The sequence below is a fragment of the Urocampus carinirostris genome, chromosome 12, assembly GCF_059441175.1.
Source record: "Urocampus carinirostris isolate Australia breed hairy pipefish chromosome 12, RoL_Ucar_1.0, whole genome shotgun sequence".
Taxonomy (NCBI): domain Eukaryota; kingdom Metazoa; phylum Chordata; class Actinopteri; order Syngnathiformes; family Syngnathidae; genus Urocampus; species Urocampus carinirostris.
The window spans coordinates 21,498,635-21,521,516 of NC_142360.1; the positions used below are offsets into that span (position 1 = coordinate 21,498,635).

A 22,882-nucleotide genomic window follows, 5' to 3' on the forward strand; every position below is an offset into this window, starting at 1 on the left:
AAAAGGGTAGGTTGTTTGGTCTTTGACTTCATTGTCTTCATAGAATTTCATTGTATAATACAAAAATCTTGGGGTGTCCACCCTTATTCAAGCTGAGAACTACTATTTGTTACTATGTAGCGCAAAGGACTACGAGTTAGATATGCATTTCTACAATAACATCTTATCATGTTATTACTCTGTTCATACTATGTTATTTCCAGGTTAATATTTGGAAGCAGGGTTAAATAGACTCAGTCAACCACTAAGAAGATTCATTTTAAGAAATCGCAATGACCCCGCACTGGTAAGCTATGACCATAACAAGTCCGTGGACACCTCAGCTTTCCTGAGGGAGTACCCTGGTACTTGTGGGCACCACGTTGGAGAGCCCTAGACTAGTCGTTTACAGTACTCCATCACGGTTTGTGGATTCGAGAGAGAGATAAAGGGAGAGGGGAAGAGTGACACATAAAGAGAGATAAAAGGAATGAAAAAAGAGAGAATGAGAGGCAGAGCATAAATGGAATAGGCAGTGCCTGCAGAAGCTCCTATCAGTTTTCGATTGAAATTGTATAAGTGCCCTTTTTGCAATTTTTCTATCCCATTGTGTTTCTTTTTTCGACTTTTTTGCAACCGGGAATCCGCTTTCAACAGTATTAATGGCTGGCAACGCTGTCCAGACTCAATTAAGTCGGAACCACGCCTCTCGAGGCTTCACCTGCTATAGCAACAGCTACCGCTGACACGTCGGCCCGAGCCATTCAAGATGTGGCCGCTATCAAGTTCGACTTGTTGGTTGGTGGACATCTCATAGCTGATATTTTCTGTAAGGAACTCCTCGAGGCTTTTGGCGATGCTTTATTGCCCATCATACAAGATTTGCGAGCAATGAAAACTTAGCTAGCCAACAAAAAAAGCCTGGAACAATGCTAACTTTGCTAGGATTGGGGGTGCGGCGGGAGAGATGGAGCACTCACTCTCGGGCTGCACCGACAAAATCGCGGTGATGAAGACCACCATTGGGTCTTTCACCACAACCGTTTCGAAGATGGAGAGTAAATTCGAGGACTACGCAAGAGCAGGTCAGTATAATATCTGGATTGTGGTAGTCCAGATACGACCTCGACTCCCGCTGTCGCCGGGATGCTTAAAGCAGCGTTAAAAATTGGAAAAGGAGCCGCTGCTGGATCGCTCCGACCAGAGCGTTTAAACCAAACCCAAGCCCGGTGAACGGCCAAGAACAACCGTATGCAGGCTTCATTATCAGAATGATTGTGCAAATATTCTGTGCTGTGCGAGGGAACTAGATTTATTTGCTGCGGACCTTTGTGATTGCTGAATTGAGTACCGTAAATTCCGGACTATAAGCCGCTACTTTTTTCCCTAACTTTCAACCCTGCGGCTTATTCAATGATGCGGCCAATTTATGTAATTTTTCTAACGGCCGCCAGCGGCGCTCGAGTGTTGCTACCATTAACTGCCCTGTCAAGGCTATATTATTATTATTAAAACTTCGAAAACTCTCTCGGTGTACCGTCTTTCTTTGTAAATATGTGTAACCCATGCATAATATTTATTTGCAACTGTATATTTTTGTAATGTATTTATTTGTATTTATTTTAGACACTTATTCTGATATGTTTTGATCGGGTGAATGACAAATGAGGGGCGGAACAAACGCGGGGTGCCGAGTTTAAGTGGGGACCGCTAAAGGTGAGGGACAGACAAGGAAAGAAGAGGGGGTAAAAAGTTGGTTAAAGAAAAAGGAGTTGCGTGAGTAAATGTGTTCATCTGATATATTTTTCCCAACCTTACCTTTGGAAATATACACTTTTTTCCTTGGATTACTTTCAACGGGACCTGGACTCTGCAGGTCTGCATCAAACCTTAAGTACCGGTATCATTTTCCGTTCATTTTGCCGGCTGTGATTTTTGGACTGTGGACTTTGATGAAGGACATTTAATTTCAATCGTGAGACGTCGGGTTTGGGTTAATTTTGTGTTTGTGTTACATGTTTAAATGTGGGCACATGCGGCTTATATACAAGTGCGTCTTGTGTATGTACAAAATCGGTTTTCCTCTCAAAATGTGGTGGGTGCGGCTTATAATCAGGTGCGCTCTATAGTCCGGAATTTACGGTATACAAAGTAACAACAATAATTTCTGCTGTTATTTTTCCTTGTCCTGGTATTTCCTTTGTCTTTTGTCAGAGAGGTAAATTTGCGTGAATAAAAATATAATTTCTGTCAAAAAAAAAATATATTTTTTTTTTTACTTAGAATTTCAATAGATAAAAACTACATTGTGACCAGCTCGGTGGCCTTGGGGGTATGGCGCCCGCCCCGAGACTGGGAGTTTGTGGTTCAATCCTCGGCTGAGTCATACCTAAGACTTATAACATTGGTACTCATTGCCTCCCTGCTTGGCGCTCGGCATTAGGGTTTGGAATTGGGGGGTTTGGTCACCTAATGACTCCCAACACATCAGTTGGGTTGAGCGAGGGGGCTGGGAATCCCCTCCTCTATATCAATCTCCCAGAAAGATTCAGAAATGTGAATGTGTTCTTGACTCTAGCCACCTCCCACAAGGAGGATATGGCTCTGGTATATACTGGTGTAAACGATATTACCAACAATTTTTGTCAACTGAAATTTGATCTGCAACCTCAATGGAAGTGTTTAAATCTAGGCTAGGCTGTCAACCGTACATTCTGTTATTACCTATATTTCATGTTGATGTCTATGTATTGTCTGTTGATACCCGTGTAATTTATTGCAGCCTGGTCATCCACGAAGAGGGATTACCTCGTGTGGTGCCCCTTCTCAAGGTTTCATTTTCCTCATGCAGAGGTTTTTGCGTTTTTCCTTGCCCTCACGTGGATTTTAGATCAGGGATGGTGGTCTGTACAGCCCTTTGAGACTTCTTGTGATTAAGGGCTATATGAATGCGCGAGGCTTTGCAATCGTCGTCTTTGCTGATCACACCTCGAAGGTAGCACAGGCACAAGCTGCCTTCAAGGACGGGTCCAGAGAACTTCACGCCCGCGACGGTGTGCGATGCGGCCTGTTTCATCCTGCCCACCAGCGCATCACTTACAATGTTATGGAAAAGGATTTTGTGTCAGTGGAGCGGGCCAGTGAATACGTCTTGAATTTTACATCACAGTAAATAAAAGCGGAACTTTTAAAGTTTTGTGTGGATTTTATTATTATTACTATTAATATTATTTTATTTTTCATTCAATCAATTTATGTTTTGCTGATTTGTACTATCATGATTGTGTTTTTTTTTATTATTTACATTTCACTTTCCAATTGTTGGCTAATTAACCACACTATCTGCATTAAAGTAGAAAAAAAACATTTGTTTTATAATTTGTTTTGTTTGATCCAACGATTTGACTTGATTTATTATTTTGTTTTAATCCGATTACATTCCCTTTGTTGGAATATGATCCATTTGAAGTAATTTGCTTAGTTTTTATTTTTCCTTTTGCTTTAGTAATTTGATGGGGGCTATCTTTTTCATTCACTATTGCATATTTATTTTGCGTATGGTTTTGTCTTTTTCAAAACTGACAGGGGTTTTACCTTTATGTTGTTTTGTGTTTGTGTGTGTGCTTTTGTTTGCCATCTGTTTGCATAGCAGTTTTGCTTCTCTGTTGTTTACACATATGCGTCTCCTTATTTGTTCCAGGCGACTCCAGGTGTTGGTTTTCGATTTAAGGGGAGGGTGCCTTACCTCGTCTGTCTTTTGCAATGTTTATTTTGGTTGTGTCTTTTTGAATAGTCGGCAATGATGCAGAAACCTGTGTAGCTGGGGCAGGTATGCATCTTAAGTTTGTCAGCTCGAATATTAAGGGCCATGGGAAAAGATTGAAGGATTTTACACGTTTGAAACGCTTGAATTCTGCCGTAATGTTTTTGCAGGAGACGCGATCCTTCTCTGATCTTTTAACTGTAAATTTAAGTTCTTTTATTTCAAAGGTGCGAATAGACATTCAAAGATGGTGCAATATCTGTAAAGGAAATTATGGTTTGAATGTGCTTTTTATACTCTTGTACAGTGGAACCTCGGTTCTCGACCATAATCCGTTCCATTTCTTTGTACGAAAACCGATTTGTACCATCACCGAAGCCGTTTTTTTCCCATTAAATGTAATGTAAAATTGTTTTAATCCGTTCCAACAACCTGAATGTTTATCTTGAATATTTAACGTAAAGCTAACCCAGGCTAATCGTACGTTCGCGTTAGCGTAATCTTCCGTACGAAAGATTACGCTAACATGAAGGTGTAAAAATAAAAAAATCAGGTCGTTTACACGTCATTTAGCACCCGGGTCTCCACAACAAGTGGTGAGTGGTTAAAGGATAAAGAAAATAATTATGAATAGGATTCCTTACCGGTCAGCAGAAGCCATGCTGTATTCCTGAAAGAAGGGAAACTCGCACACCTCCTTCATATTTTGCTATTATTAGTTTCTTAAATGCAATAGTTGTATGCACTACTCCTCTTTTTTCACCTGTAGCAACTTTGCTGCTTGCACCAACCTTCTTCCGAGGCATAGTTAGGGGTTGAATACTCCCTTCACCGCTTTTGAAAAACGAAAACAGAAAAGGAGTGCGCGTTGCCGTGACAACAGTTCTTCACGAGGGGTGGCGGCAATCTACCCCCGTACGCCGCTCAGCGTCGCCCCTAGCGTCGCCCCTAGCGTACCGGCGTTCGAACTCCGATTTTTTTGAACGAAAAGCAAAGCAAGAATTTCTCGAAATTTTTGGTCGAGAACCGATTTGTTCAAACTGAGAGGCGTTCAAAAACCGAGGTTCCACTGTATTTTTATTTACTCTTATACTTTTTATACTTTTGTGCTCATATATCTTTATACATTTATATTTTCATAGTATACTAAATAAGTGTGTGGGTGTACGATTTCACTGGGTGTTCAGAGGCAAGCGCCTTCAAGTTCAAAAGATGGCCCTGCCTCCCACATTCCTTTTCACTTACAGAAACGCATTATGTTTACAAAGTTTCATTTTTAGTGCCGGGAAGTGCGCTTAAAAGCTTGCCTTCCACATTCCGAGTCTGCCCAAGAGCATGCATCCCTGAAATTACAGAGACGCATTGTGTTATAAAGTTTCACTATCCTCATTGCTCATTTATTATACTCACAAGCCGTCTAGCGACCAACATTATGCACTGCATTTAAATGTGTGATTTCTGTCTAAACCAACCAGAATGCCTCCTATGTTCACATGATTTGTTTTATCCTCCAATCAGAACCCTTGTACCAGAATAAGAAAGGTGCTCACGCCTCAGTCTGTCGGATTTATTCCATGGTAATCTAAGAGTGCGGTCGCCTAGTGCTTTGTGCTTGCTTTGTAACTCAAAAAGCGTCTATTGTCTCATTCTGACATCACTTTCAACCTGACAATCTACCCTTTTCATTAATTGACAGAATTAGTGTTCATAAAATGAATGTATTACCAAAATGTATTTTCCTTTTCTGGTCAATCCCTTTTTGTTTTGTTTTTTTACCAAAACATCTCTTCTTCATCTTCTTGACAAAACTATTTTGTTTGGGGCGACAAGCCACGTAGAGTTTGCAGGTCTTTATTGCAAAGCTGCAAACTGAGCAGTGGGTTGATGCTACCAAATATTTAACTTTATGGGGAAGCTAATGTATACATACTTATCTTTTTGTTGAATGCCAATGATTCTTCTTGGGGCCCATTCAACCTTAGTCTTGTCGGGCTTCTTCTATTCCTGCCTATCTATAGATGTCTTTGCCCATAAAGCCTTCATTGTATACAGACAACGAAGTGGTGCTTAACACTTGGATTTGGGATCAGTTTATGCAGTTCTTCAAAATTTTTGCCACTTCTTTGTCTGGCTGATTTAATATCAATCACGTATTCCCTACTACGCTAATGGACCCAGGGTATGGTGTGTGGCAGGATAAGGGTATCAAAAGACCTATATGAAAGCAATGTTTTTGATAGCTTTGCCAACCTTGCAACCTTTATGATCTTCCTCAATCCCATTTTTTCGTTTCTTTTAGGTTTGTGATTTCATCTGAAAAATCTTTACTGGTTTTCAGACATTATCCCCAGTACAGAACTGGGAACAATTGCTTTTACTTAACCCCTTAAAGAGAGGAGTGATTTCAAACATCGACAATGACATACTGTCAATGAGTGACCAGTGCTGTACTGAAACTTGCCTGGCGTGGGAAACAGAAATCGAATTATCTACGAATTGTTGATGAGTTTTGGGGAAGCGCGATCTCCATAATAAAATCTTCAACCACCTGTGCTAAGCTGGGGCTTATCCAATTTAAAGTTCTGGACAGAGTTCATTTATCAATGTCCAAACACTTATGCATTTATCCAGATGTCCAGGATAGGTGTTATAAATGCCATGGTTGCCACTGCAATTTGAGTCACGTTCTACTGCTGCCCCAAAATGCACGACTTTTGGAAGGCTTTTTTGACACTACGTCAACTATTCTTCAGGTGAATTTACAACCTTCCCCATGAATAGCGATATTTGGTATAACAGACACTTATATTTCATTGAATTGCACCCAAGGCTGGATTTATTACTACACTGGTACACTGGTACACCCTTTCTTTTCTTTGTGGCTTATGGACACCATGTTTTTTCTGAAACTTGAAAACACAAAGTACACATTGAGACGGTCCGACACACATCCATCCATCCATTTTTTGCACCGCTTATTCTCAGTAGGGTCGCAGGGGTGCTGGAGCCCATCCCAGCCATCTTCGGGCTGTGGGCTGGGGACACCCTGAACTGGTTGCCAGCCAGTCGCAAGGCACACAGAGAAAGACAACTCACTCGCTCATTTACACCTAGGGACAATTTAGACCGGCCGATTAACCTGACAGGCATGTTTTTGAAATGTGGGAGGAAACCGGAGTGCCAGGAGGAAATCCACACAAGCACGGGGAGAACATAGAAACTGCACAGGAAGGCTGGTATATAGATTTTGATTCCATTACCTCAGAATTGTGCCGTGGACACGCTAACCACTCAATCGCCATGCCAATTTCCGTTTTTTTTTTTTGTGTGTGTATGTTTTTAAGCATACATGCACTTAGCTAACCACTTGAAGTAAAACCGAGGTGGGGCGGGGAGGTGTAGGGTGGAGGGGTTTTCTTGTCTTTGTTTACATATGTTTACTATGCTGTCACTTGACAATCCTGCATGGGGAGAGATTTGTCTCAAAAATATTTACACAATTTTGTTTAGACCCATAAATATATTCACGATTTACTCAAGATCTAAGAATCATATACCTTGAGAAATGCAAATGTGAAATTAATATCGCATATGTAAATCACAGATTTATTTGTGGCTCTGCAAATTAAACGATTCACACCGGATTTATTTTTTAATATTACTGGAGAAATTGGCTTTTAGAGGCCTTAAAAACTGCTTGAATTTGGTCATTGTAAAAGTGTGCGAACCCTGTATGAAGGTTTTGTCTTCAACTGTAATACCCAAAACTTAAAATATGTTCAAAAATATGTAACAAATCAGCATAGACATACATAACATTTTGGTGACCTGCCGTCGTCTGGCCTTTTGCTGTCGAGTTCGGACACTGCAGAAACTGTCCTGGATCGTTCCCGACTTTGCTTCCATGGCTTGATGCATCCTCTCCTGTTTGAGCTGCATCCCGATAAGCGTGTACAAGACACTGATCGTGAGCATGGGCAGGAAGAAAAATAGTAAGGTGGTCACTTGAATTATCAGGTTGTAAATCCACTGAGGCTTCACCAACGTGCAGATGGCCGAGTCGGGGATCTCCACGTCGTCAGGGCCAGTGGAGTTTCTGGTCAAATAGGAGATCCCGTGCAGACTGGTGTTGGGAAGTGAACACAAAATGGACACGCCCCAAACGGTGAGGATGACCCTCCTGGCGTGTGTGCGTGTCACCACATATTTGGCGCGCAGCGGGTGCACGACAGCAATGTAGCGCTCAACGCTCAGCGCCGTGACATTGAGAATGGACGCCAGGCAGACGGTCTCAAAGAGGAAAACCTTAAAGTAGCAGCCCCCCTTCCCGAACAAGAAGGGGTAGTTCTGCCACAAGTCATACAGCTCCAGCGGCATGCCCAGCATCAGCACCAGTAGGTCCGACATGGCCAGACTGAACAGGTAGTAGTTAGTCGGCGTCCACATGACTTTATTGCGGGCAATGACAAAGCACGTCAGCACATTGCCAATCACGCCTACCAGGAATATGACCAGGTAGTTGATGAAAATGGGAAGCAACATTGGCGAGCGTCGGGGTCCCAGATATTTTTCTAGAAACTCTCCCACAGTCAGATTGACGGTCTCTTCCAGCATGTAACTGCCGTTTATGTCTGCAGTCATCTTGCAATACCTGTGAAGAATGATAATAACCATGGTTTAAACCAGTGGTTCTGAAATCTATTGAATCCTCCATACCCCACTAGTTCCAATTGCGCATTCACTAAACTCTACTTTAGTCCCTCAATTTTCTGACCCGATTATCCTCATTAGGGTCAATAATGCTGGAACCCATCCTAGCTGTCTCAGGGCAGTGAGCAAGGGGGACCCTGAACTGAACTGGTGTTTGTTCTCCTGGGCTTGTGATCATGTACGAAACTTCATGTGATGCTTTGAGGATCGGCATAATGGCTACAAATCAAATCTGGCTTTCTTCACCTTCAATTCAACAAGCATTGTGTTCTTATATTGCCAACGCAGGTTATCAAGGTTTTCCTTTAGTTTTGCGGTGTGAGGTTAGAGTTACTCGTCTTGGCATTGCAAAATCATGCAGATAGGACGCTGACTACCATCACCTTCCATCATATACAAGAATCTTTATTCTATGTATTCATCTGACATAGTATTGACTGAACTATGAAGAGAGCTCCTAGACAACATATTAAAAAGACATTCATACGTTGGATCATTCCAGAGTGTAGCACTTAGTCATTGGTCCTTCTAAATGCCGGGACTTATTCTCAAAAACTGCTGTGAACATTGACAAATGTCACATCACACAGAGTGACTCAGTTAAAAATTTAGGTGTCATATTTGACCCTGATCTATCCTTTGAGATGCATGTAAAGCAAATTACTAGAACTGCCTTCTTCCATCTTCGCAACATTGCTAAAATCCGTTCAATACTGTCTCAGTCTGATGCGGAAACAATAATTCATGCATTTGTTACCTCCCGTCTCGATTACTGCAATGCACTACTCTCCGGTCTCCCGAAGTCCAGAATCAAGTCTCTTCAGCTAGTACAAAATGCCGCAGCGAGGCTCTTAACCAGGACAAAAAAGTACGATCACATAACACCGATTTTGGCTAACCTGCATTGGCTCCCAGTTAGCCAAAGATGTGACTTCAAAGTTCTCTTAGTATTGTACAAAATCATACATGGACTTGCTCCCTCTTATCTTTCAGATCTGATCTGCCACTATGTCCCGGTCCGAAGCCTACGATCTGAGAGTGCTGGTCTTCTGATGATCCCGAGAGCAAAAAAGTCTTCTGCTGGTTCGAGAGCGTTCTCCATCCGGGCACCGGTGCTGTGGAATGCTCTTCCCCCTGAGATTCGATCTGCAACCTCAGTGGAAATGTTTAAATCTAAACTTAAAACTCACTTCTACTCCATTGCATATGAATAACCTACTCCTCTTGTCGGTTGAAAATAGTTTGTGTAATATAGTGTAACAATCTGTGAAGCCCTTTGAGACTCTTCGTGATTTAGGGCTATACAAATAAAAATGACTTGACTTGACACTTATGAGCCAAGCAATGTCACGTGATGATCTGGAGCCAGTGATGGCCAAGGGGGACATTTTGCGTATAGACATGATAGGCATGTATGTCTTGACCCGTGTGGCAGAGGCTCCCCCGAACCCGTGAGACTCACTCAATGGAACCTGTAGGGTTTGATCGAACCTAGGTTAAGAACCGTTGGTTTAAACCTTCAAGATCATTTTGATGGTCAGCATTGGTGGGATTTGAGTAGGGATGTTCGATTTTACCAGCCTGATACTGATACTAAACTATTTAGTTATCGATACTGATACCAGGTAGGACACTATATATATATATATATATATATATATATATATATATATATATATATATATATATATATATATATATATATATATATATATATATATATATATATATATATATATATACTGGTATATAATTTATCCATTATCTGCACCGCTTATCCTCAGTAGGGTCGCAGGGGCGCTGGAGCCCATTTCAGCCATCTTCAGGCAGTGGGCAGGGGACACCCTGAACTGGTTGCCAGCCATTCGGAGGGCACACAGAGACAGAAAACTCACTCGATCAATCACACCAAGGGACAGTTTTTGGAGTGTTGGAGGAAACCAGTGTGCCCGGAGGAAACCCACGCAAGAACGCATAGAACATGCAAACTCCACACAGGAAACTTTTATCTCATGACCTCAGAACTGTGCCGCAAACGCTCTAACCTCTGCGCTGCTGTGCTGCCCGCTATACATTATATAAATATATATATATATATATATATATATATATATATATATATATATATATATATATATATATATATATATATATACATATATATATATATATATATATATATATATATATATATATATATATATATATATATGTGTGTGAACTGGTTGACATATATATATATATATATATATATATATATATATATATATATATATATATATATATATATATATATATATATATTTATGTGAACTGGTTGACATATATATATATATATATATATATATATATATATATATATATATATATATATATATATGTCGCAGTGTAATAGAAATATTTCTGTTTATTGTTTAATAATGTGTATAAAATACCTCAGGGGAGGGTTCAAATATTCAATGATCACAACATTTTCACGCAAAAAGTATTGGTATTGATCGATATTTCTTCCGACACTGAGCGGCAGTAGCTCAGGAGGTAGAGCGATCGTTTTAGGATTAAGGGATCCCAGTTCGAATCCCGGCTTGTCCGTGTTACTTGTCGAAGTGTTCTTGGGTAAGACACTGAACCCCCAATACCCCCAATAAGTAGGTTAGCGCCTTGCATGGCTGCACAGATCACGGCCGCTATTGGGAAATGTGAAGCACAATGTAAAGCGCTTTGGGAAGTCATTGACTTGAAAAGCGCTATATAAATGCAGATCATTTCATTTCATTTCATTTCATTTCATTTCATTTCATTTCATTTCATTACTACCATGTATTTACTTGGATTTGATCAATACTAAAATTCCCCATAAAACCCTATTGTTTATTTCTTTTTTTAGACCCCCACCTGTTGAAGCTTTGTCGGAACATTCATCCATCTTTTTCATTGCTAGTCTAATCATGCAGCTTGTTCCATTTGAGAAATTCAATCAGCCATTTCAGTGTCGGAAGAAATAATCAACACAGACTTAAGGTTAAAGTGGTTCTTGATTGACAATTTAATTGTAGCTTAAGTCCCTGGGCACTCTGCTCCAGGCAATATACAACATTATCATGTGTTTTTTAAAAACAATATATTATTTGTGTTTTGAGTTATTCATGAACAGATGATCCAGAGAGGCAGAGCCTCCCGATGCTTTATCCTTATTTAATGCTTTACTATTATTATTATTGCTTGCTGTTAAAAATCGAGTATAGTCTTTGACTTACAGTGCTTTGCAAAAGTATTGACTCCAAGAACTTTTTGACAAATTGCCATACTTCAGGCTTAAAACTCACAGATTTAAACACGTTGAAAATATTTGCTAAGAATCATAAACATGTGAGACACAATCGTCAAAACAAACCACATTTTTTCAACGGTTTTTATTTCAAAAAATCGAAAAGTAGGCATTGCGAAAATATTTGGCCCACTTTGAGTTTACAACTGGCTGTTTGGGTCGAAGGTTTGGTTCCCATGGGCACTACAAACCTGTTCTCACCAGTACTGCAATAAACCTGTCTGCAGTCATCTTGCAATAGTTGTGAAGAATGATAATAACCATGGTTAAAACCAGTGGTTCTTAAACATGTCGAATCCTCCGAACGACACCAGTTTCAAGAGCGCATTCAACTTTTGTCCATCATCATTTTGATTTTTTACTGAATCTATTTAACCCTACTCCCACCATTTAACCTGGTAATAACATGACAAAAACATGATAATAAAATCACAAGTTGTTATTTTAGAAATGCACCGTACTTTCTGCACTATAAGGCGCACCTAAAGGCCTTTATTTTTTTCAAAAGCTGACCATGCGCCTTATGATACAGTGCACCTTTTAGACGGATTGAAATTGAGTTGTAAGGGCTCGCTACTAAGGCAAAATTTTCCCCCGTAGGAGAAGACGTCCACGGTGTATGCTGGGATATATAGATGGGTGATTCATTTCCTAACCAAAGTGTCAATCATCATTTGAATCAGTCACTATGGGCTAAAGTTATTCGAAGGTAAAGGAGGCGGGTTCTTTTTAGCATTTACAGGCTTGCCTAGGCTAAACTGGGGCAAAACTAAGCCAGCAATTAGCCGAAAAAGACGTGAATCACAAGTTAGGTTGCTCTATGGCCAGGAAAAAATATTTTTTACTAGTCTGTATTTGTAAACAGGAATCATGGGGCTAAACAGACAGCTAGCAACAAGCAACGTCCATCAATACAGATGCTTCTTGGTGGAATTTTTCTTTTATTTGTCGGCATTATTGCGTGTTTTGGAGTGTGTAAATATTTTACACGGTTGGATTTACCTCACTCACGGATGTAAGAGGACCATGGTTACATATTATTATTTAACGGGATGGCTGCAAGACGACTTTGGTGAGCTACTCCGGCTTTATATTTTCCCAGCATTTTGTTTCAGACTGATCTTGATGTTTCTGTGATGAATCTATTTTTAAATTCAATTTAATTCAATATGTTTATTGTCATATGCACTGTAAGGAACCACGTTTCCCTGCACAATAAAATTCTTACTTTGCTGTCCACACAGTTGCCAGCAAAAAAGAAAATAGAAAGTAGGAAATGGTTGGCATTTCTTGAATCACATGAGTTTAACCTTCCTAACAATATGTGGAATGACGCATACGAGTGATTGGTGACATCGTATAGACAACGTGTCCGTACGTGTCTGAGACAGGTATTTGCTTCTTTGCGAGCCGTCGTAATGTTAGAGGGTTAATAAGTTTAACTAAACTATCAGACTGTTTTGTTGACGTTCCCACTGTAGCGCCTTATAGTCCGGTGCTCCTCATGTATGGAAAATATATGACAAAAAACTATTTTTGGGGTGTTTGCCTTATAACCCGGTGCGCTTTGTAGTGCAAAAAATATGGTATATCAATTAGATTGCCCTTTGCGCTAATCAATTACAATAAGTAGCTTTCAGCTTGAAAAAGGTTGAAGACCCCTGGTTTAGAGGGACAGCCAGGTTATTATTGCCTGCATAGTGCTCCGGGAGATATGTAAAGGTTGCAAAATCTTTGTGTATCCCATCCCCGCAATGATCTTTTCCACAACTTTATCTTAGACCTTCCTGGTGTATTCTTTGGTGTTCATAATGCAGTATTTTCTCCCGTCTCTCCTTTCACAGACCTTCAGCCAATTACATTGCAGGCAGTGTTCCCTCTAAGCTGAGCGCGTGCGCACTGCTCGCACATTCTCAGCGCACAAGAAAATATAGCCAGCGCACAAAAATGAGGGCTCAAAATTACTAATTAAGAAGCGACTTAAGTCAAAGTTACAGTGCATCAAAGTAAAAATACACGGGTTCCCCTGACGTTGTGTCCTAAATGCGGTATCTTGAAGTTGAGTCGAAGTAAAACAAAGATGAGTAAAGTTAGTAGAGAACCGGCTTCTTTGGCTCGGGTCACTAAAAGGAACCGGCTCTTTCGGGTCCTAAACGGCTCTTCAGGTTGTTTTTGCTTCTTTAATCCCAACATGACCAAATATTGGGGCGGCAGTAGCTCAGGAGGTAGAGCGATCGTTTTAGGATTAAGGGATCCCAGTTCGAATCCCGGCTTGTCCGCGTTACATGCCGAAGTGTCCTTGGGTAAGACACTGAACCCCCAATACCCCCAATAAGCAGGTGAGCGCCTTACATGGCTGCACAGATCACGGCCGCTATTGGGAAATGTGAAGCACAATGTAAAGCGCTTTGGGAAGTCTTGACTTGAAAAGCGCTATAGAAATGCAGATCATTTCATTTCATTTCATTTCATTATGTAAAATTATGCACAAAATGACTTAAAGGAAGGGGGTAATAGAACAAAAAAGAAAAGAATACCATTCAAATAATTTCCAATTATATCAAGTGAATCTTGTTGCCAACATGGTACTTCCACTAAAAAATGTGATTAAGTGCAGTTCTGTATCTTACAACCAACTAAATAAGCCCCCAAAAATGTTAATATTATGCAACAAAATATATCAGGAAATAAAAAGAAATGGATATCTTGTGAAAGAATTGTAAGAACAAACGACGTTTGTAGGCTGTACAATCTTTTGCAATAGTACAAGAGTCAATTCATTCAAAAGAGAAAAATAATTTTGCATTGCCGGAAACTCAGCAAAATGTAACTTGATGTCAAGTTTTGGACATGTTTGATAATTAATTATCTTGCCAGACTTGGGATTATGGTTGCTCACTGTTCTTTCAAGCGTTGCTCACCGACTTTGTGTGAAAACTCAGACCCGGGGAAAATTAGAGGGAACATTGATTGCAGGTGTATTTAAACTGACACACAGGTGCATTCTCTTTGTTTTCTGTTGTAAACATCGTATAAAATGTTGAAATAATTCGTTTGCACTTCACCATTCTGTCTCAAATGTTGTTAATACGTGAGAAAAAGTATATTTTCAGTTTCTTAGTTCTAAGTTTGACGCCTGCACTGTGGCAAAATGACAAAAGGTTTTTGGGGGGGCAATACTTTAGCGAGGCACTGTATATTTCTTCCCCAGAGGAACGAAAAATGATTACCAAACTTTGCCTGTCACTCACAACCTATCTCCATAGTGATGTAGCCTGTAGCATAATAAGCCGCAAATTGACTTTTCATTGAATGCTGAATGCAATCGTTCACCTGCGGGTTTTGACCATTAGCATCAGCGGTTGCGTTCAACATGACTTCATAGTACTTGCTTTTCCTGGAACTTTGCTTCCGTCAGTAGCTAGCCCAGTATATCAGAAATATGAAAAATCAAACCTTGCCACAACACATATTGTACAAGGTTAAAGCAGTGCTTGTCAAATACATTATTTATTTTATAATTTTTGTTTTGTAGGTTCGAGTTTTTAGAATTGTTGTTTTGAGTTAATGCTGGTATTCAGTTATTCAGATATTTTTCAAAATTAAATCTGTAAAAAGATGTTAAAGGATTTGCATTCAATTTTGGAATTTTATATGCACTTTTAACCACTTCTGTTACAATTAATAAACATTATTCTTTATTTTAAGTTGGTCCATGTTTCTTTCTTTCTTATATTCTCTTACTCGTTACTAATGATGCAGTGTTATAAAGAGGTGTATTTTAAACAATATTATGGGCAAATGATATAAATTCTAGTCTTGGGGGGGCAAGGGAGGAACTTGCCGGAAGGGTGATAAGTGGGGGACTTTTGTGAGAGGTTTACAGAAAATAATTAAGGTGCACTGGGTTAAAGCGACATTGTGCATTATTTAGCAGGGGTAGAAACAACTACATTTGTTAAAAAAATATTGATTTGATTAATAAGCAAACATACATGTTCTAGCATTGAGATGAGAATATATTTAATACAAAAAAATCAACAAAGGCACTCACCCACTTAAAGTGGATTCTACCATTGACCTATTTTGGTTGGTAAGAATGTAGGATTCCATTAACAGTTTGCTATTACACCATCTCTAAGCAATAGACTTGACGTAAGGACCTGCCTTTGTCAGTTCTTACCATCTTTGGAGGTGCTACTGCGCCAACCACTCATAGATGTGCAAACAGATGACTTTGTGACATTAACATCTTTTGAGAAGAACACAGCAACACCTTTCACGAGGTGATAAGTTATCTATTCTTAAATTAATGTTTGAGTTTTTGCATGGTTACCAGGGTGGAGTGGGATGACGCATTTGAAAAAAAGCTGTATTTGTCCATGTTTATGATCTTTTTGTTTGAATATCCTGCTCCAGACTTCCTGTGCTGAGTTTGTATGTTCTCCCCGTGCTTGCGTGGGTTTCCTCCGGGCACTCAGGTTTCCTCCCACATTCCAAAGACATGCATTTCAGGTGAATTGGCCGGTCCAAATTGTCCCTAGGTGAGAATGAGCGAGGGAGTTGTCTGTCCCCGTGTGCCCTGCGATTGGCTGGCAACCAGTTCAGGGTGTACCCTGCCCACTGCCCGATGATTGCTGGGATGGGCTCCAGCACCCCCGCGACCCTACTGAGGATAAGCGGTGTAGCTGATGAGATGAGACCACTGTTTTGGATTTTTATTTTTGGGGTATAATTTGTTGGATCGCTGTTTCAATACTCGACACCAGAAACGAAGATTGCATAGGATCCCAGTTTATTTTTTTGACTATTGTGCATTGTTTACATTATTTCCACTATTAGCCAATAATGTTGCTGTTCTCTGATTTCCACACCCTTTAGGGCATATCTGCTTTTTGCAACCTAAGATATTTAATAAAAAGAAAGGGCTCAAGGGAGGGATTTTCGAATAGAATTGGAATTTGGGATTTTGAGGGTTATTTTGTACAGTCTGCTGCCGTTCTCTTTGCAAGTTCAAATTTCATTGATGTCCTCTCTCCTTATTTTTAGTTTACTAAACCAGTGGTTTAGTAGCTTAATTTTAGCGTAATTACAAGCCACGACCCACATCAAGAAAAAAAACTCCGCTCCTCAAATGTATTGAATAAAAGGATTGTGCCGTTTTAACCAGAGACAGTAGAGGAAAACCAAATGATCAGCCAAACCAAAATGACCTCCGGTGATAATAATTTCATTTAATGCTCAATTAACTGCATTCTTAATGAAATCCAATACGCTTCACTCCAGTGGCTATGTCTAAATTCCATTTTTCATACATTATTTTCTGTATCTGCGTTTGGCCATTCTCAACACCTGTGAACAAACGATCTGTCTTTTTCTGTTATGTCCAATGGAGGGTGTGTACTCACAATTGCAGAAATTTAATAATATCAACTGTAAGGGAGTTTGAATGTCCCTCAGTTATTTTATTTTCTATTTTTTTTTTTCATTTCTAAGCAAAGCAAAATTATTTTTCAGTTTTGCATGAATTGACTCATGTACGATTGCAGAGGTTGTACGGCCTACAAACGTCGTTTTTCCTGATATCTTTTGTCACGTAATACTACCATTTTTGGCGGGCTTATTTAGTCGGTTGCACGATACAGAATTGTATTTAATCACATTTTGTAGTGGAAGTACAATGATGGCAACAAGATTGACTTGATATAATTGGAAATAATTTGAATGCAACACAAACTTTTTCTTCGTTTTCCCTGTTATTTTCTCCTTTTTTAATTCCTTTTTAAAAAAATCTCATTGTGTTTATTTTTTCCTAGCTGTTACTTTTTTCTTGCTTTTTTGTTCTCTATTTACTTTTTTTCTTTATTTGTTTCTTTCTTTTTTTCTGGCTTTTTTTTAAAATTATTTTTCCTGCTCTTTTTTTCTCTTTTTCTCTCCTTTTGTTTCGTTTTTTTCCCCAGCTTTTTCAATTTGGTACTTTTTTATTTTTTTGCTCCATTCACCCCCTCTCCCTTTAAATCATTTTGTGTATAATTGTACATAATATTTGGTCATGTTGGGATTAAAGAAGCAAAAATAACCTGAAGAGACGAAAGAGCCGGTCCTTTTTAGTGAGCCGAGCTGAAGAAGCCGGTTCTCGAAAAACTCTACTGACTTTACTCAGCTACGTTCTACTTTGACATTGACTTCAAAATACCGCATTTAGAACACACCGTCAGTGCAACCCGTGTATTTTTACCTACTTGCACCGTAACTTTGAATTAATTCGTTTCTTAATAAGCAATCTCGAGCCCTCACTTTTGTGAGCTGGCTAGATTTTCTTGTGCGCAGAAAAGCTCTGGGTAGTGCGCAATTGCGCACACACGCAGCTTAGACGGAACATTGCCCACGACCCACTAAAAACAAGTCCTCGACCCACCATTTAAAAAACACTGTACTAATCTATGAACTTATCAATGTCCTTTCTGTTTTTTATCATTTCTAATTTAAACGCTTATCCATTTTTTAAATTTCATAATAATTCTGGCAAAATCATCAAGCAAAAGTTATTAATGAATCCACTGCCAGCTCAGTTAAAATCTTTAACAACAACTGAATGTGGTAATTCACTTATCTGCTCTGGTTTTTTAATAAACCACCTCGTGATTGCACGTCACTTTTACAAAGTGCGACTTTCTTTCCATTAAATTCACCCTTCGTTGATGACACATCACCTTTATTACGCATGACTTCCTTTACTTACATGATTTTCACTTTTCACTGATTATTATTTACCGTCACGGACCTTGCGGTTGACTCTGTGTGGCGTCATGGTGAGATCCTACTTGCTGCCCCAATTCTGCTACGATTTATGGCATGTATGCTTGAGAAGGAGATTAGAATATTGTTCTTTTTGGCATTGTTTAAGTGATGTTGGGGGATTGCGGCCGTTTTGCTTCTGCTGTTGCTTACCTCGTTTTCACGGATTGTTTTTAAAAAAAGAGAAAAGAAAAAGGAGATTAAAAAAAATTAGTGCTGGTCTAAATACACTGGTCAAAAGAGCGCTTGAACAAAAACTACATTTCCAAAAATGCCTGTCCACTGTCATATCTGCAAAGTGACAGCTCAGAGCTACTACACGCCAGTATTTCCATATCGAAACCCACGAGTGGAATTTAAAACATGATGCAGAAGATTTTGTTATACAGTGATAGCGCTAAATACAAGATTGTATTACAATTGCTCCTATCTCAACTGAATTTACCTGATAGGAAATAACTGGAACCAATTAATGTGTTACTGGTCTCCTAAAAGCATCCAAGTTAACCCTAAATGGCTATAAAACATATCAACCTCATCACTAAAAACACATTCAAAGAGCAATTGAACATAAAACTACAGGAATAAGATGAATAAGATCATATTAAAATGACTTTACAGCCCCAGTCTCCTGTGGTAATGTTGGGAAATTCTTCTAAGTTGGATTTCTCTCGCAGTTCGGCAAAAATGTTACTCTAAGGACATTTCATATCTTGAATTTCTAATAGCTCGAGTAGCTCTTATGTAGAGGTAGCATTGTATTTAATGTATGAGGTATTATACAGTAGTACCTCTTCATACGAGCTTTGTTCATTCCAGGATCTGTCACGGTTGCCATGGCGCCCAATTGGACCTGCCCTTGTGGAACCATCTGCGGCTCTTGACAGATTCGCTTCCCTGCTATTTAAACCCAGTCCTATCACTCTCCTTTTGTCAGTCCGTCAACAAACTCCTGCCCCGCAAGACGTGGGTTCCGACTCGGTCCTGTTCCTGTTGGTATTTCTTGTCCAGTATTGTTCCCGTTTATTTTTTCCTGTTTAATTTCAGTTTCCAGTTTTGTTTCCGTCTATTTTTGTCCTGTTTATTTTCAATGTCCTGTTTTATTATCTATCCTGTCTGTGCCGTCCATTCCATGATCGACCCCATCTGGGCGGTAGTGGCTCAGGAGGTAGAGCGCTTGTCTTGGGATCAAGAGATCGCAGTTCGAATCCCGGCTCCTCCGTTTACATGTCGAAGTGTCCTTGGGTAAGACACTGAACCCCTAATACCCTCAATATGCAGGTTAGCGCCTTACATGGCTGCACGGCCGCTATTGGGAAATGTGAAGCACACTGTAAAGCGCTTTGGGAAGTCTTGACTTGAAAAGCGCTATATAAATGCAGATCATTTCATTGGGGCGGCAGTAGCTCAGGAGGTAGAGCACTCGTCTTGGGATCAAGGGATCCCAGTTCGATTCCTGGCTCGTCCATGTTACACGTCGCAGTGTCCTTGGGTAAGACACTGAACCCCTAATACCCCCAATAAGAAGGTTAGCGTCTTACATGGCTGCAATACAAGGCCGCTATTGGGAAATGTGAAGCACATTGTAAAGCGCTTTGGGAAGTCATTGACTTGAAAAGCGCTATATAAATGCAGATCACTTCATTTCATTTCATCTGTCCGATATCAATGCGGGGAATTGGTATTAATCTCATCAGCCTCTGGCTTCCTATCACTTCACGCCAGACTGCTGCCTCACGTGCATGACTCCCCATTCCCCGTAAAATAAAAGGCTTGGGTGATAACGTCACGCGTTTGGGTCCTGATCCTGTTCTGGTTCATGACAGGATCATGCTCGTAGCTCAAATTTCAAGCAATATGAAATTAAAAAAAAAAAACTTCCCCACCTACCAAAAGCATCAAAGTTTATTGTAAATAGCTATAAAACACATATTTTATTATAACTATAACACATCCAAATAGTGTTTAAACATATAGTCATAAGATAGGGGGTCGCCGTCACGAGGTGTGTACATATTGCAGGAGAAGTGTTGGCAAGGGTTGCGGGAGGAGTGACTGTTGATGATAATTAAGTATTTACTGTATACTTGAAAATAAGGTTACTGTAAACTTCAGTTTTTATTCATCTCCTTTTGCCCTTTTAGCTGTACTCGCATCGCTTTCTCTTTCTAATGTACTTTAAAGAAAAAGGAAAATATGTCTGTGCCTCCTCTCCAAATCCGAAAGAAAGGGAACGTGTCACTAAAAAGTGCTGTAGCTTGACCAGTTAGCAGTCTCGAGCGCTCTTGAGCGGTCTTTGGTGGTAGCCTTTGGGAATGATCGTGACTTGGATTATCTGTTGTATGAGAAGCAAAATGTTTGTTCCAAATAAGTGATGCTCGTACATAGAGGTATGACTGAACTAAACAGTGCCTAGCAAAAGTATTGGTAGGTGTTACAAATATATTGACCCCCTGTTCTCTCAGCTCAGCCAACCGACTCCAGAATGTCCCTGAATGATTCAATGTCGAACTAAATGACGAACAATAACAGAGTGTCATTAAGTCTAAGTTTGAACGCATCTGCTCTGTGATAGGCTTAGAGGTCTGTGAAAGCAAACAATACAAGCACTGAAGAATACAGGCAGGTCTGCAATAAAGTTGTGGAAAAGTTCAAAGTACGAACGGGTTATAGCACGATTTCATAAAATGTACACATTTCCCAGGGCACTGTGTGAAAAATAATATCTAAATGCAGAGACCATAAAACTACTGCAAACCTAACAATACCTGGCTATTCTTTAAACTTTTGGCCTAACAAGGAGAAAACTAATCAGAGAAGCAACCAAGCGGGCCATGATCACATTGGATGACCTGCAGGTGGAACATGTGAAACAAGGTGCTCTGGTCAGATGAAACCAAAGTTGTACTGTTTGGGCTGAATGTAAAGTATTACGTTTGGCGTAAGGGTAACACTATTTATCACCCTGAAAACACCATCCCCAATGTCAAACATGGTGGTGGCAGTATCATGCTCTGGGGTTGCTTTTCTTCAGTAGGTACTGGGAAGATCGTTAGAATTGATGGGAAGATGGATGTTGCCAAATACAGGCCAAAAGTCTTTTGGAGTATGCAAGAGACATGAGAAAGGGGTGCAGGTTTACCTCTCAACAAGACAACAACCCTAAACACAGAGCAAAATCTACAATACAATAGTTTAAAACTAAAATTATAAAGGTGTTAGAATGGCCAATATCTTGGGGGACCAACACTTTTGCTAGGAACTGTTTGTGTAGTGACATTTTGTCAATGCCGTGAATAGATAATTAATGAATTCAGACTTAATTTACATGAAGAAAAAAATACATCTAACACCAATTACATTGTGTTACATTTATACGTTACATCAGGCCTTTTGAGAGCAGCCATTATACTGAAGTGGCCCTGGGTGGAAATGAATTTGACACCCCGGCTGCTACGAATCAAGCAGTAGCGCTGCCCTTTGGACCGGCCACCTAGAAATGATTAGGTAAACCCCCCTCTGCAGCAACCCATTTCGAGAAATGATAAGAAAAATCCTGGATACTTGTACCTAACTCCCCCTTTTGGACATATTGGACCAGTTGTTCTCAGCGTGTCTGACTTCGGGAACCAACGTTCCACCTTAGTTACAAGCCAAATCAAGAAAAAAAAACATCTCCAATTTAATGAATGAACAATTTGTGCACGCAGCCCGGCAGCGCAGTGGTTAGCGCTTGTGTGGCACAGTTCTGAGGTCATGGGATCAAACATTCCTGTGTGGAGTTTGCATGTTCTCCCCGTGCTTGTGTGGGTTTCCAAAAACATGCATGTCAGGTTAATTGGCCGATTCAAATTGTCCCTAGGTGTGAATGAGTGAGTGAGTGAGGTGTCTGTCTCTGTGAGCCGTGCGACTGGCTGGCAACCAGTTCAGGGTGTCCCCTGCCCACTGAAGATAGCCGTGATGAGCTCCAGCACCCCCGCAACCCTACTGAGGATAAGCGGTGCAGATAATGGACGGATAATTAGTGTAAGTAATAGATAGTAGAGTATATTCATATAGAGTATATATATATGTATATATATATATATATATATATATATATATATATATATATATATATATATATATATATATATATATATATATATATGTGAGCAGCAAAATCAAAACATCTTCAAGTAATATTGTTTTGTTTAAAGGGACAGTGTATATTATGTGGTGACTCTGGTCTGGTATACAAACTTTATTCATTAAAAAAAAACAATATTCATTTAAATAATAAGCAAAATACATGTAATACATAT

General features: G+C 39.7%; 2 protein-coding genes across 2 annotated transcripts in view; one reads left to right on the forward strand and one right to left on the reverse strand.

Moving 5' to 3' along the window:
- Positions 1–22,882, forward strand: part of hykk.2 (hydroxylysine kinase, tandem duplicate 2) — an 82,088-nt gene that overhangs the window by 25,937 nt on the left and 33,269 nt on the right. The gene's annotated exons all lie outside the window — the stretch shown is intronic.
- The window catches only part of nmur1a (neuromedin U receptor 1a), a 29,328-nt gene that overhangs the window by 1,233 nt on the left and 5,213 nt on the right, over positions 1–22,882 (reverse strand). The window contains exon 2 of the mRNA XM_088349675.1: positions 7,555–8,393. Coding sequence (XP_088205801.1) covers positions 7,555–8,383 — 829 coding nt within the window. The 5' untranslated portion in view covers positions 8,384–8,393. The remainder of the gene's footprint in view (positions 1–7,554; positions 8,394–22,882) is intronic.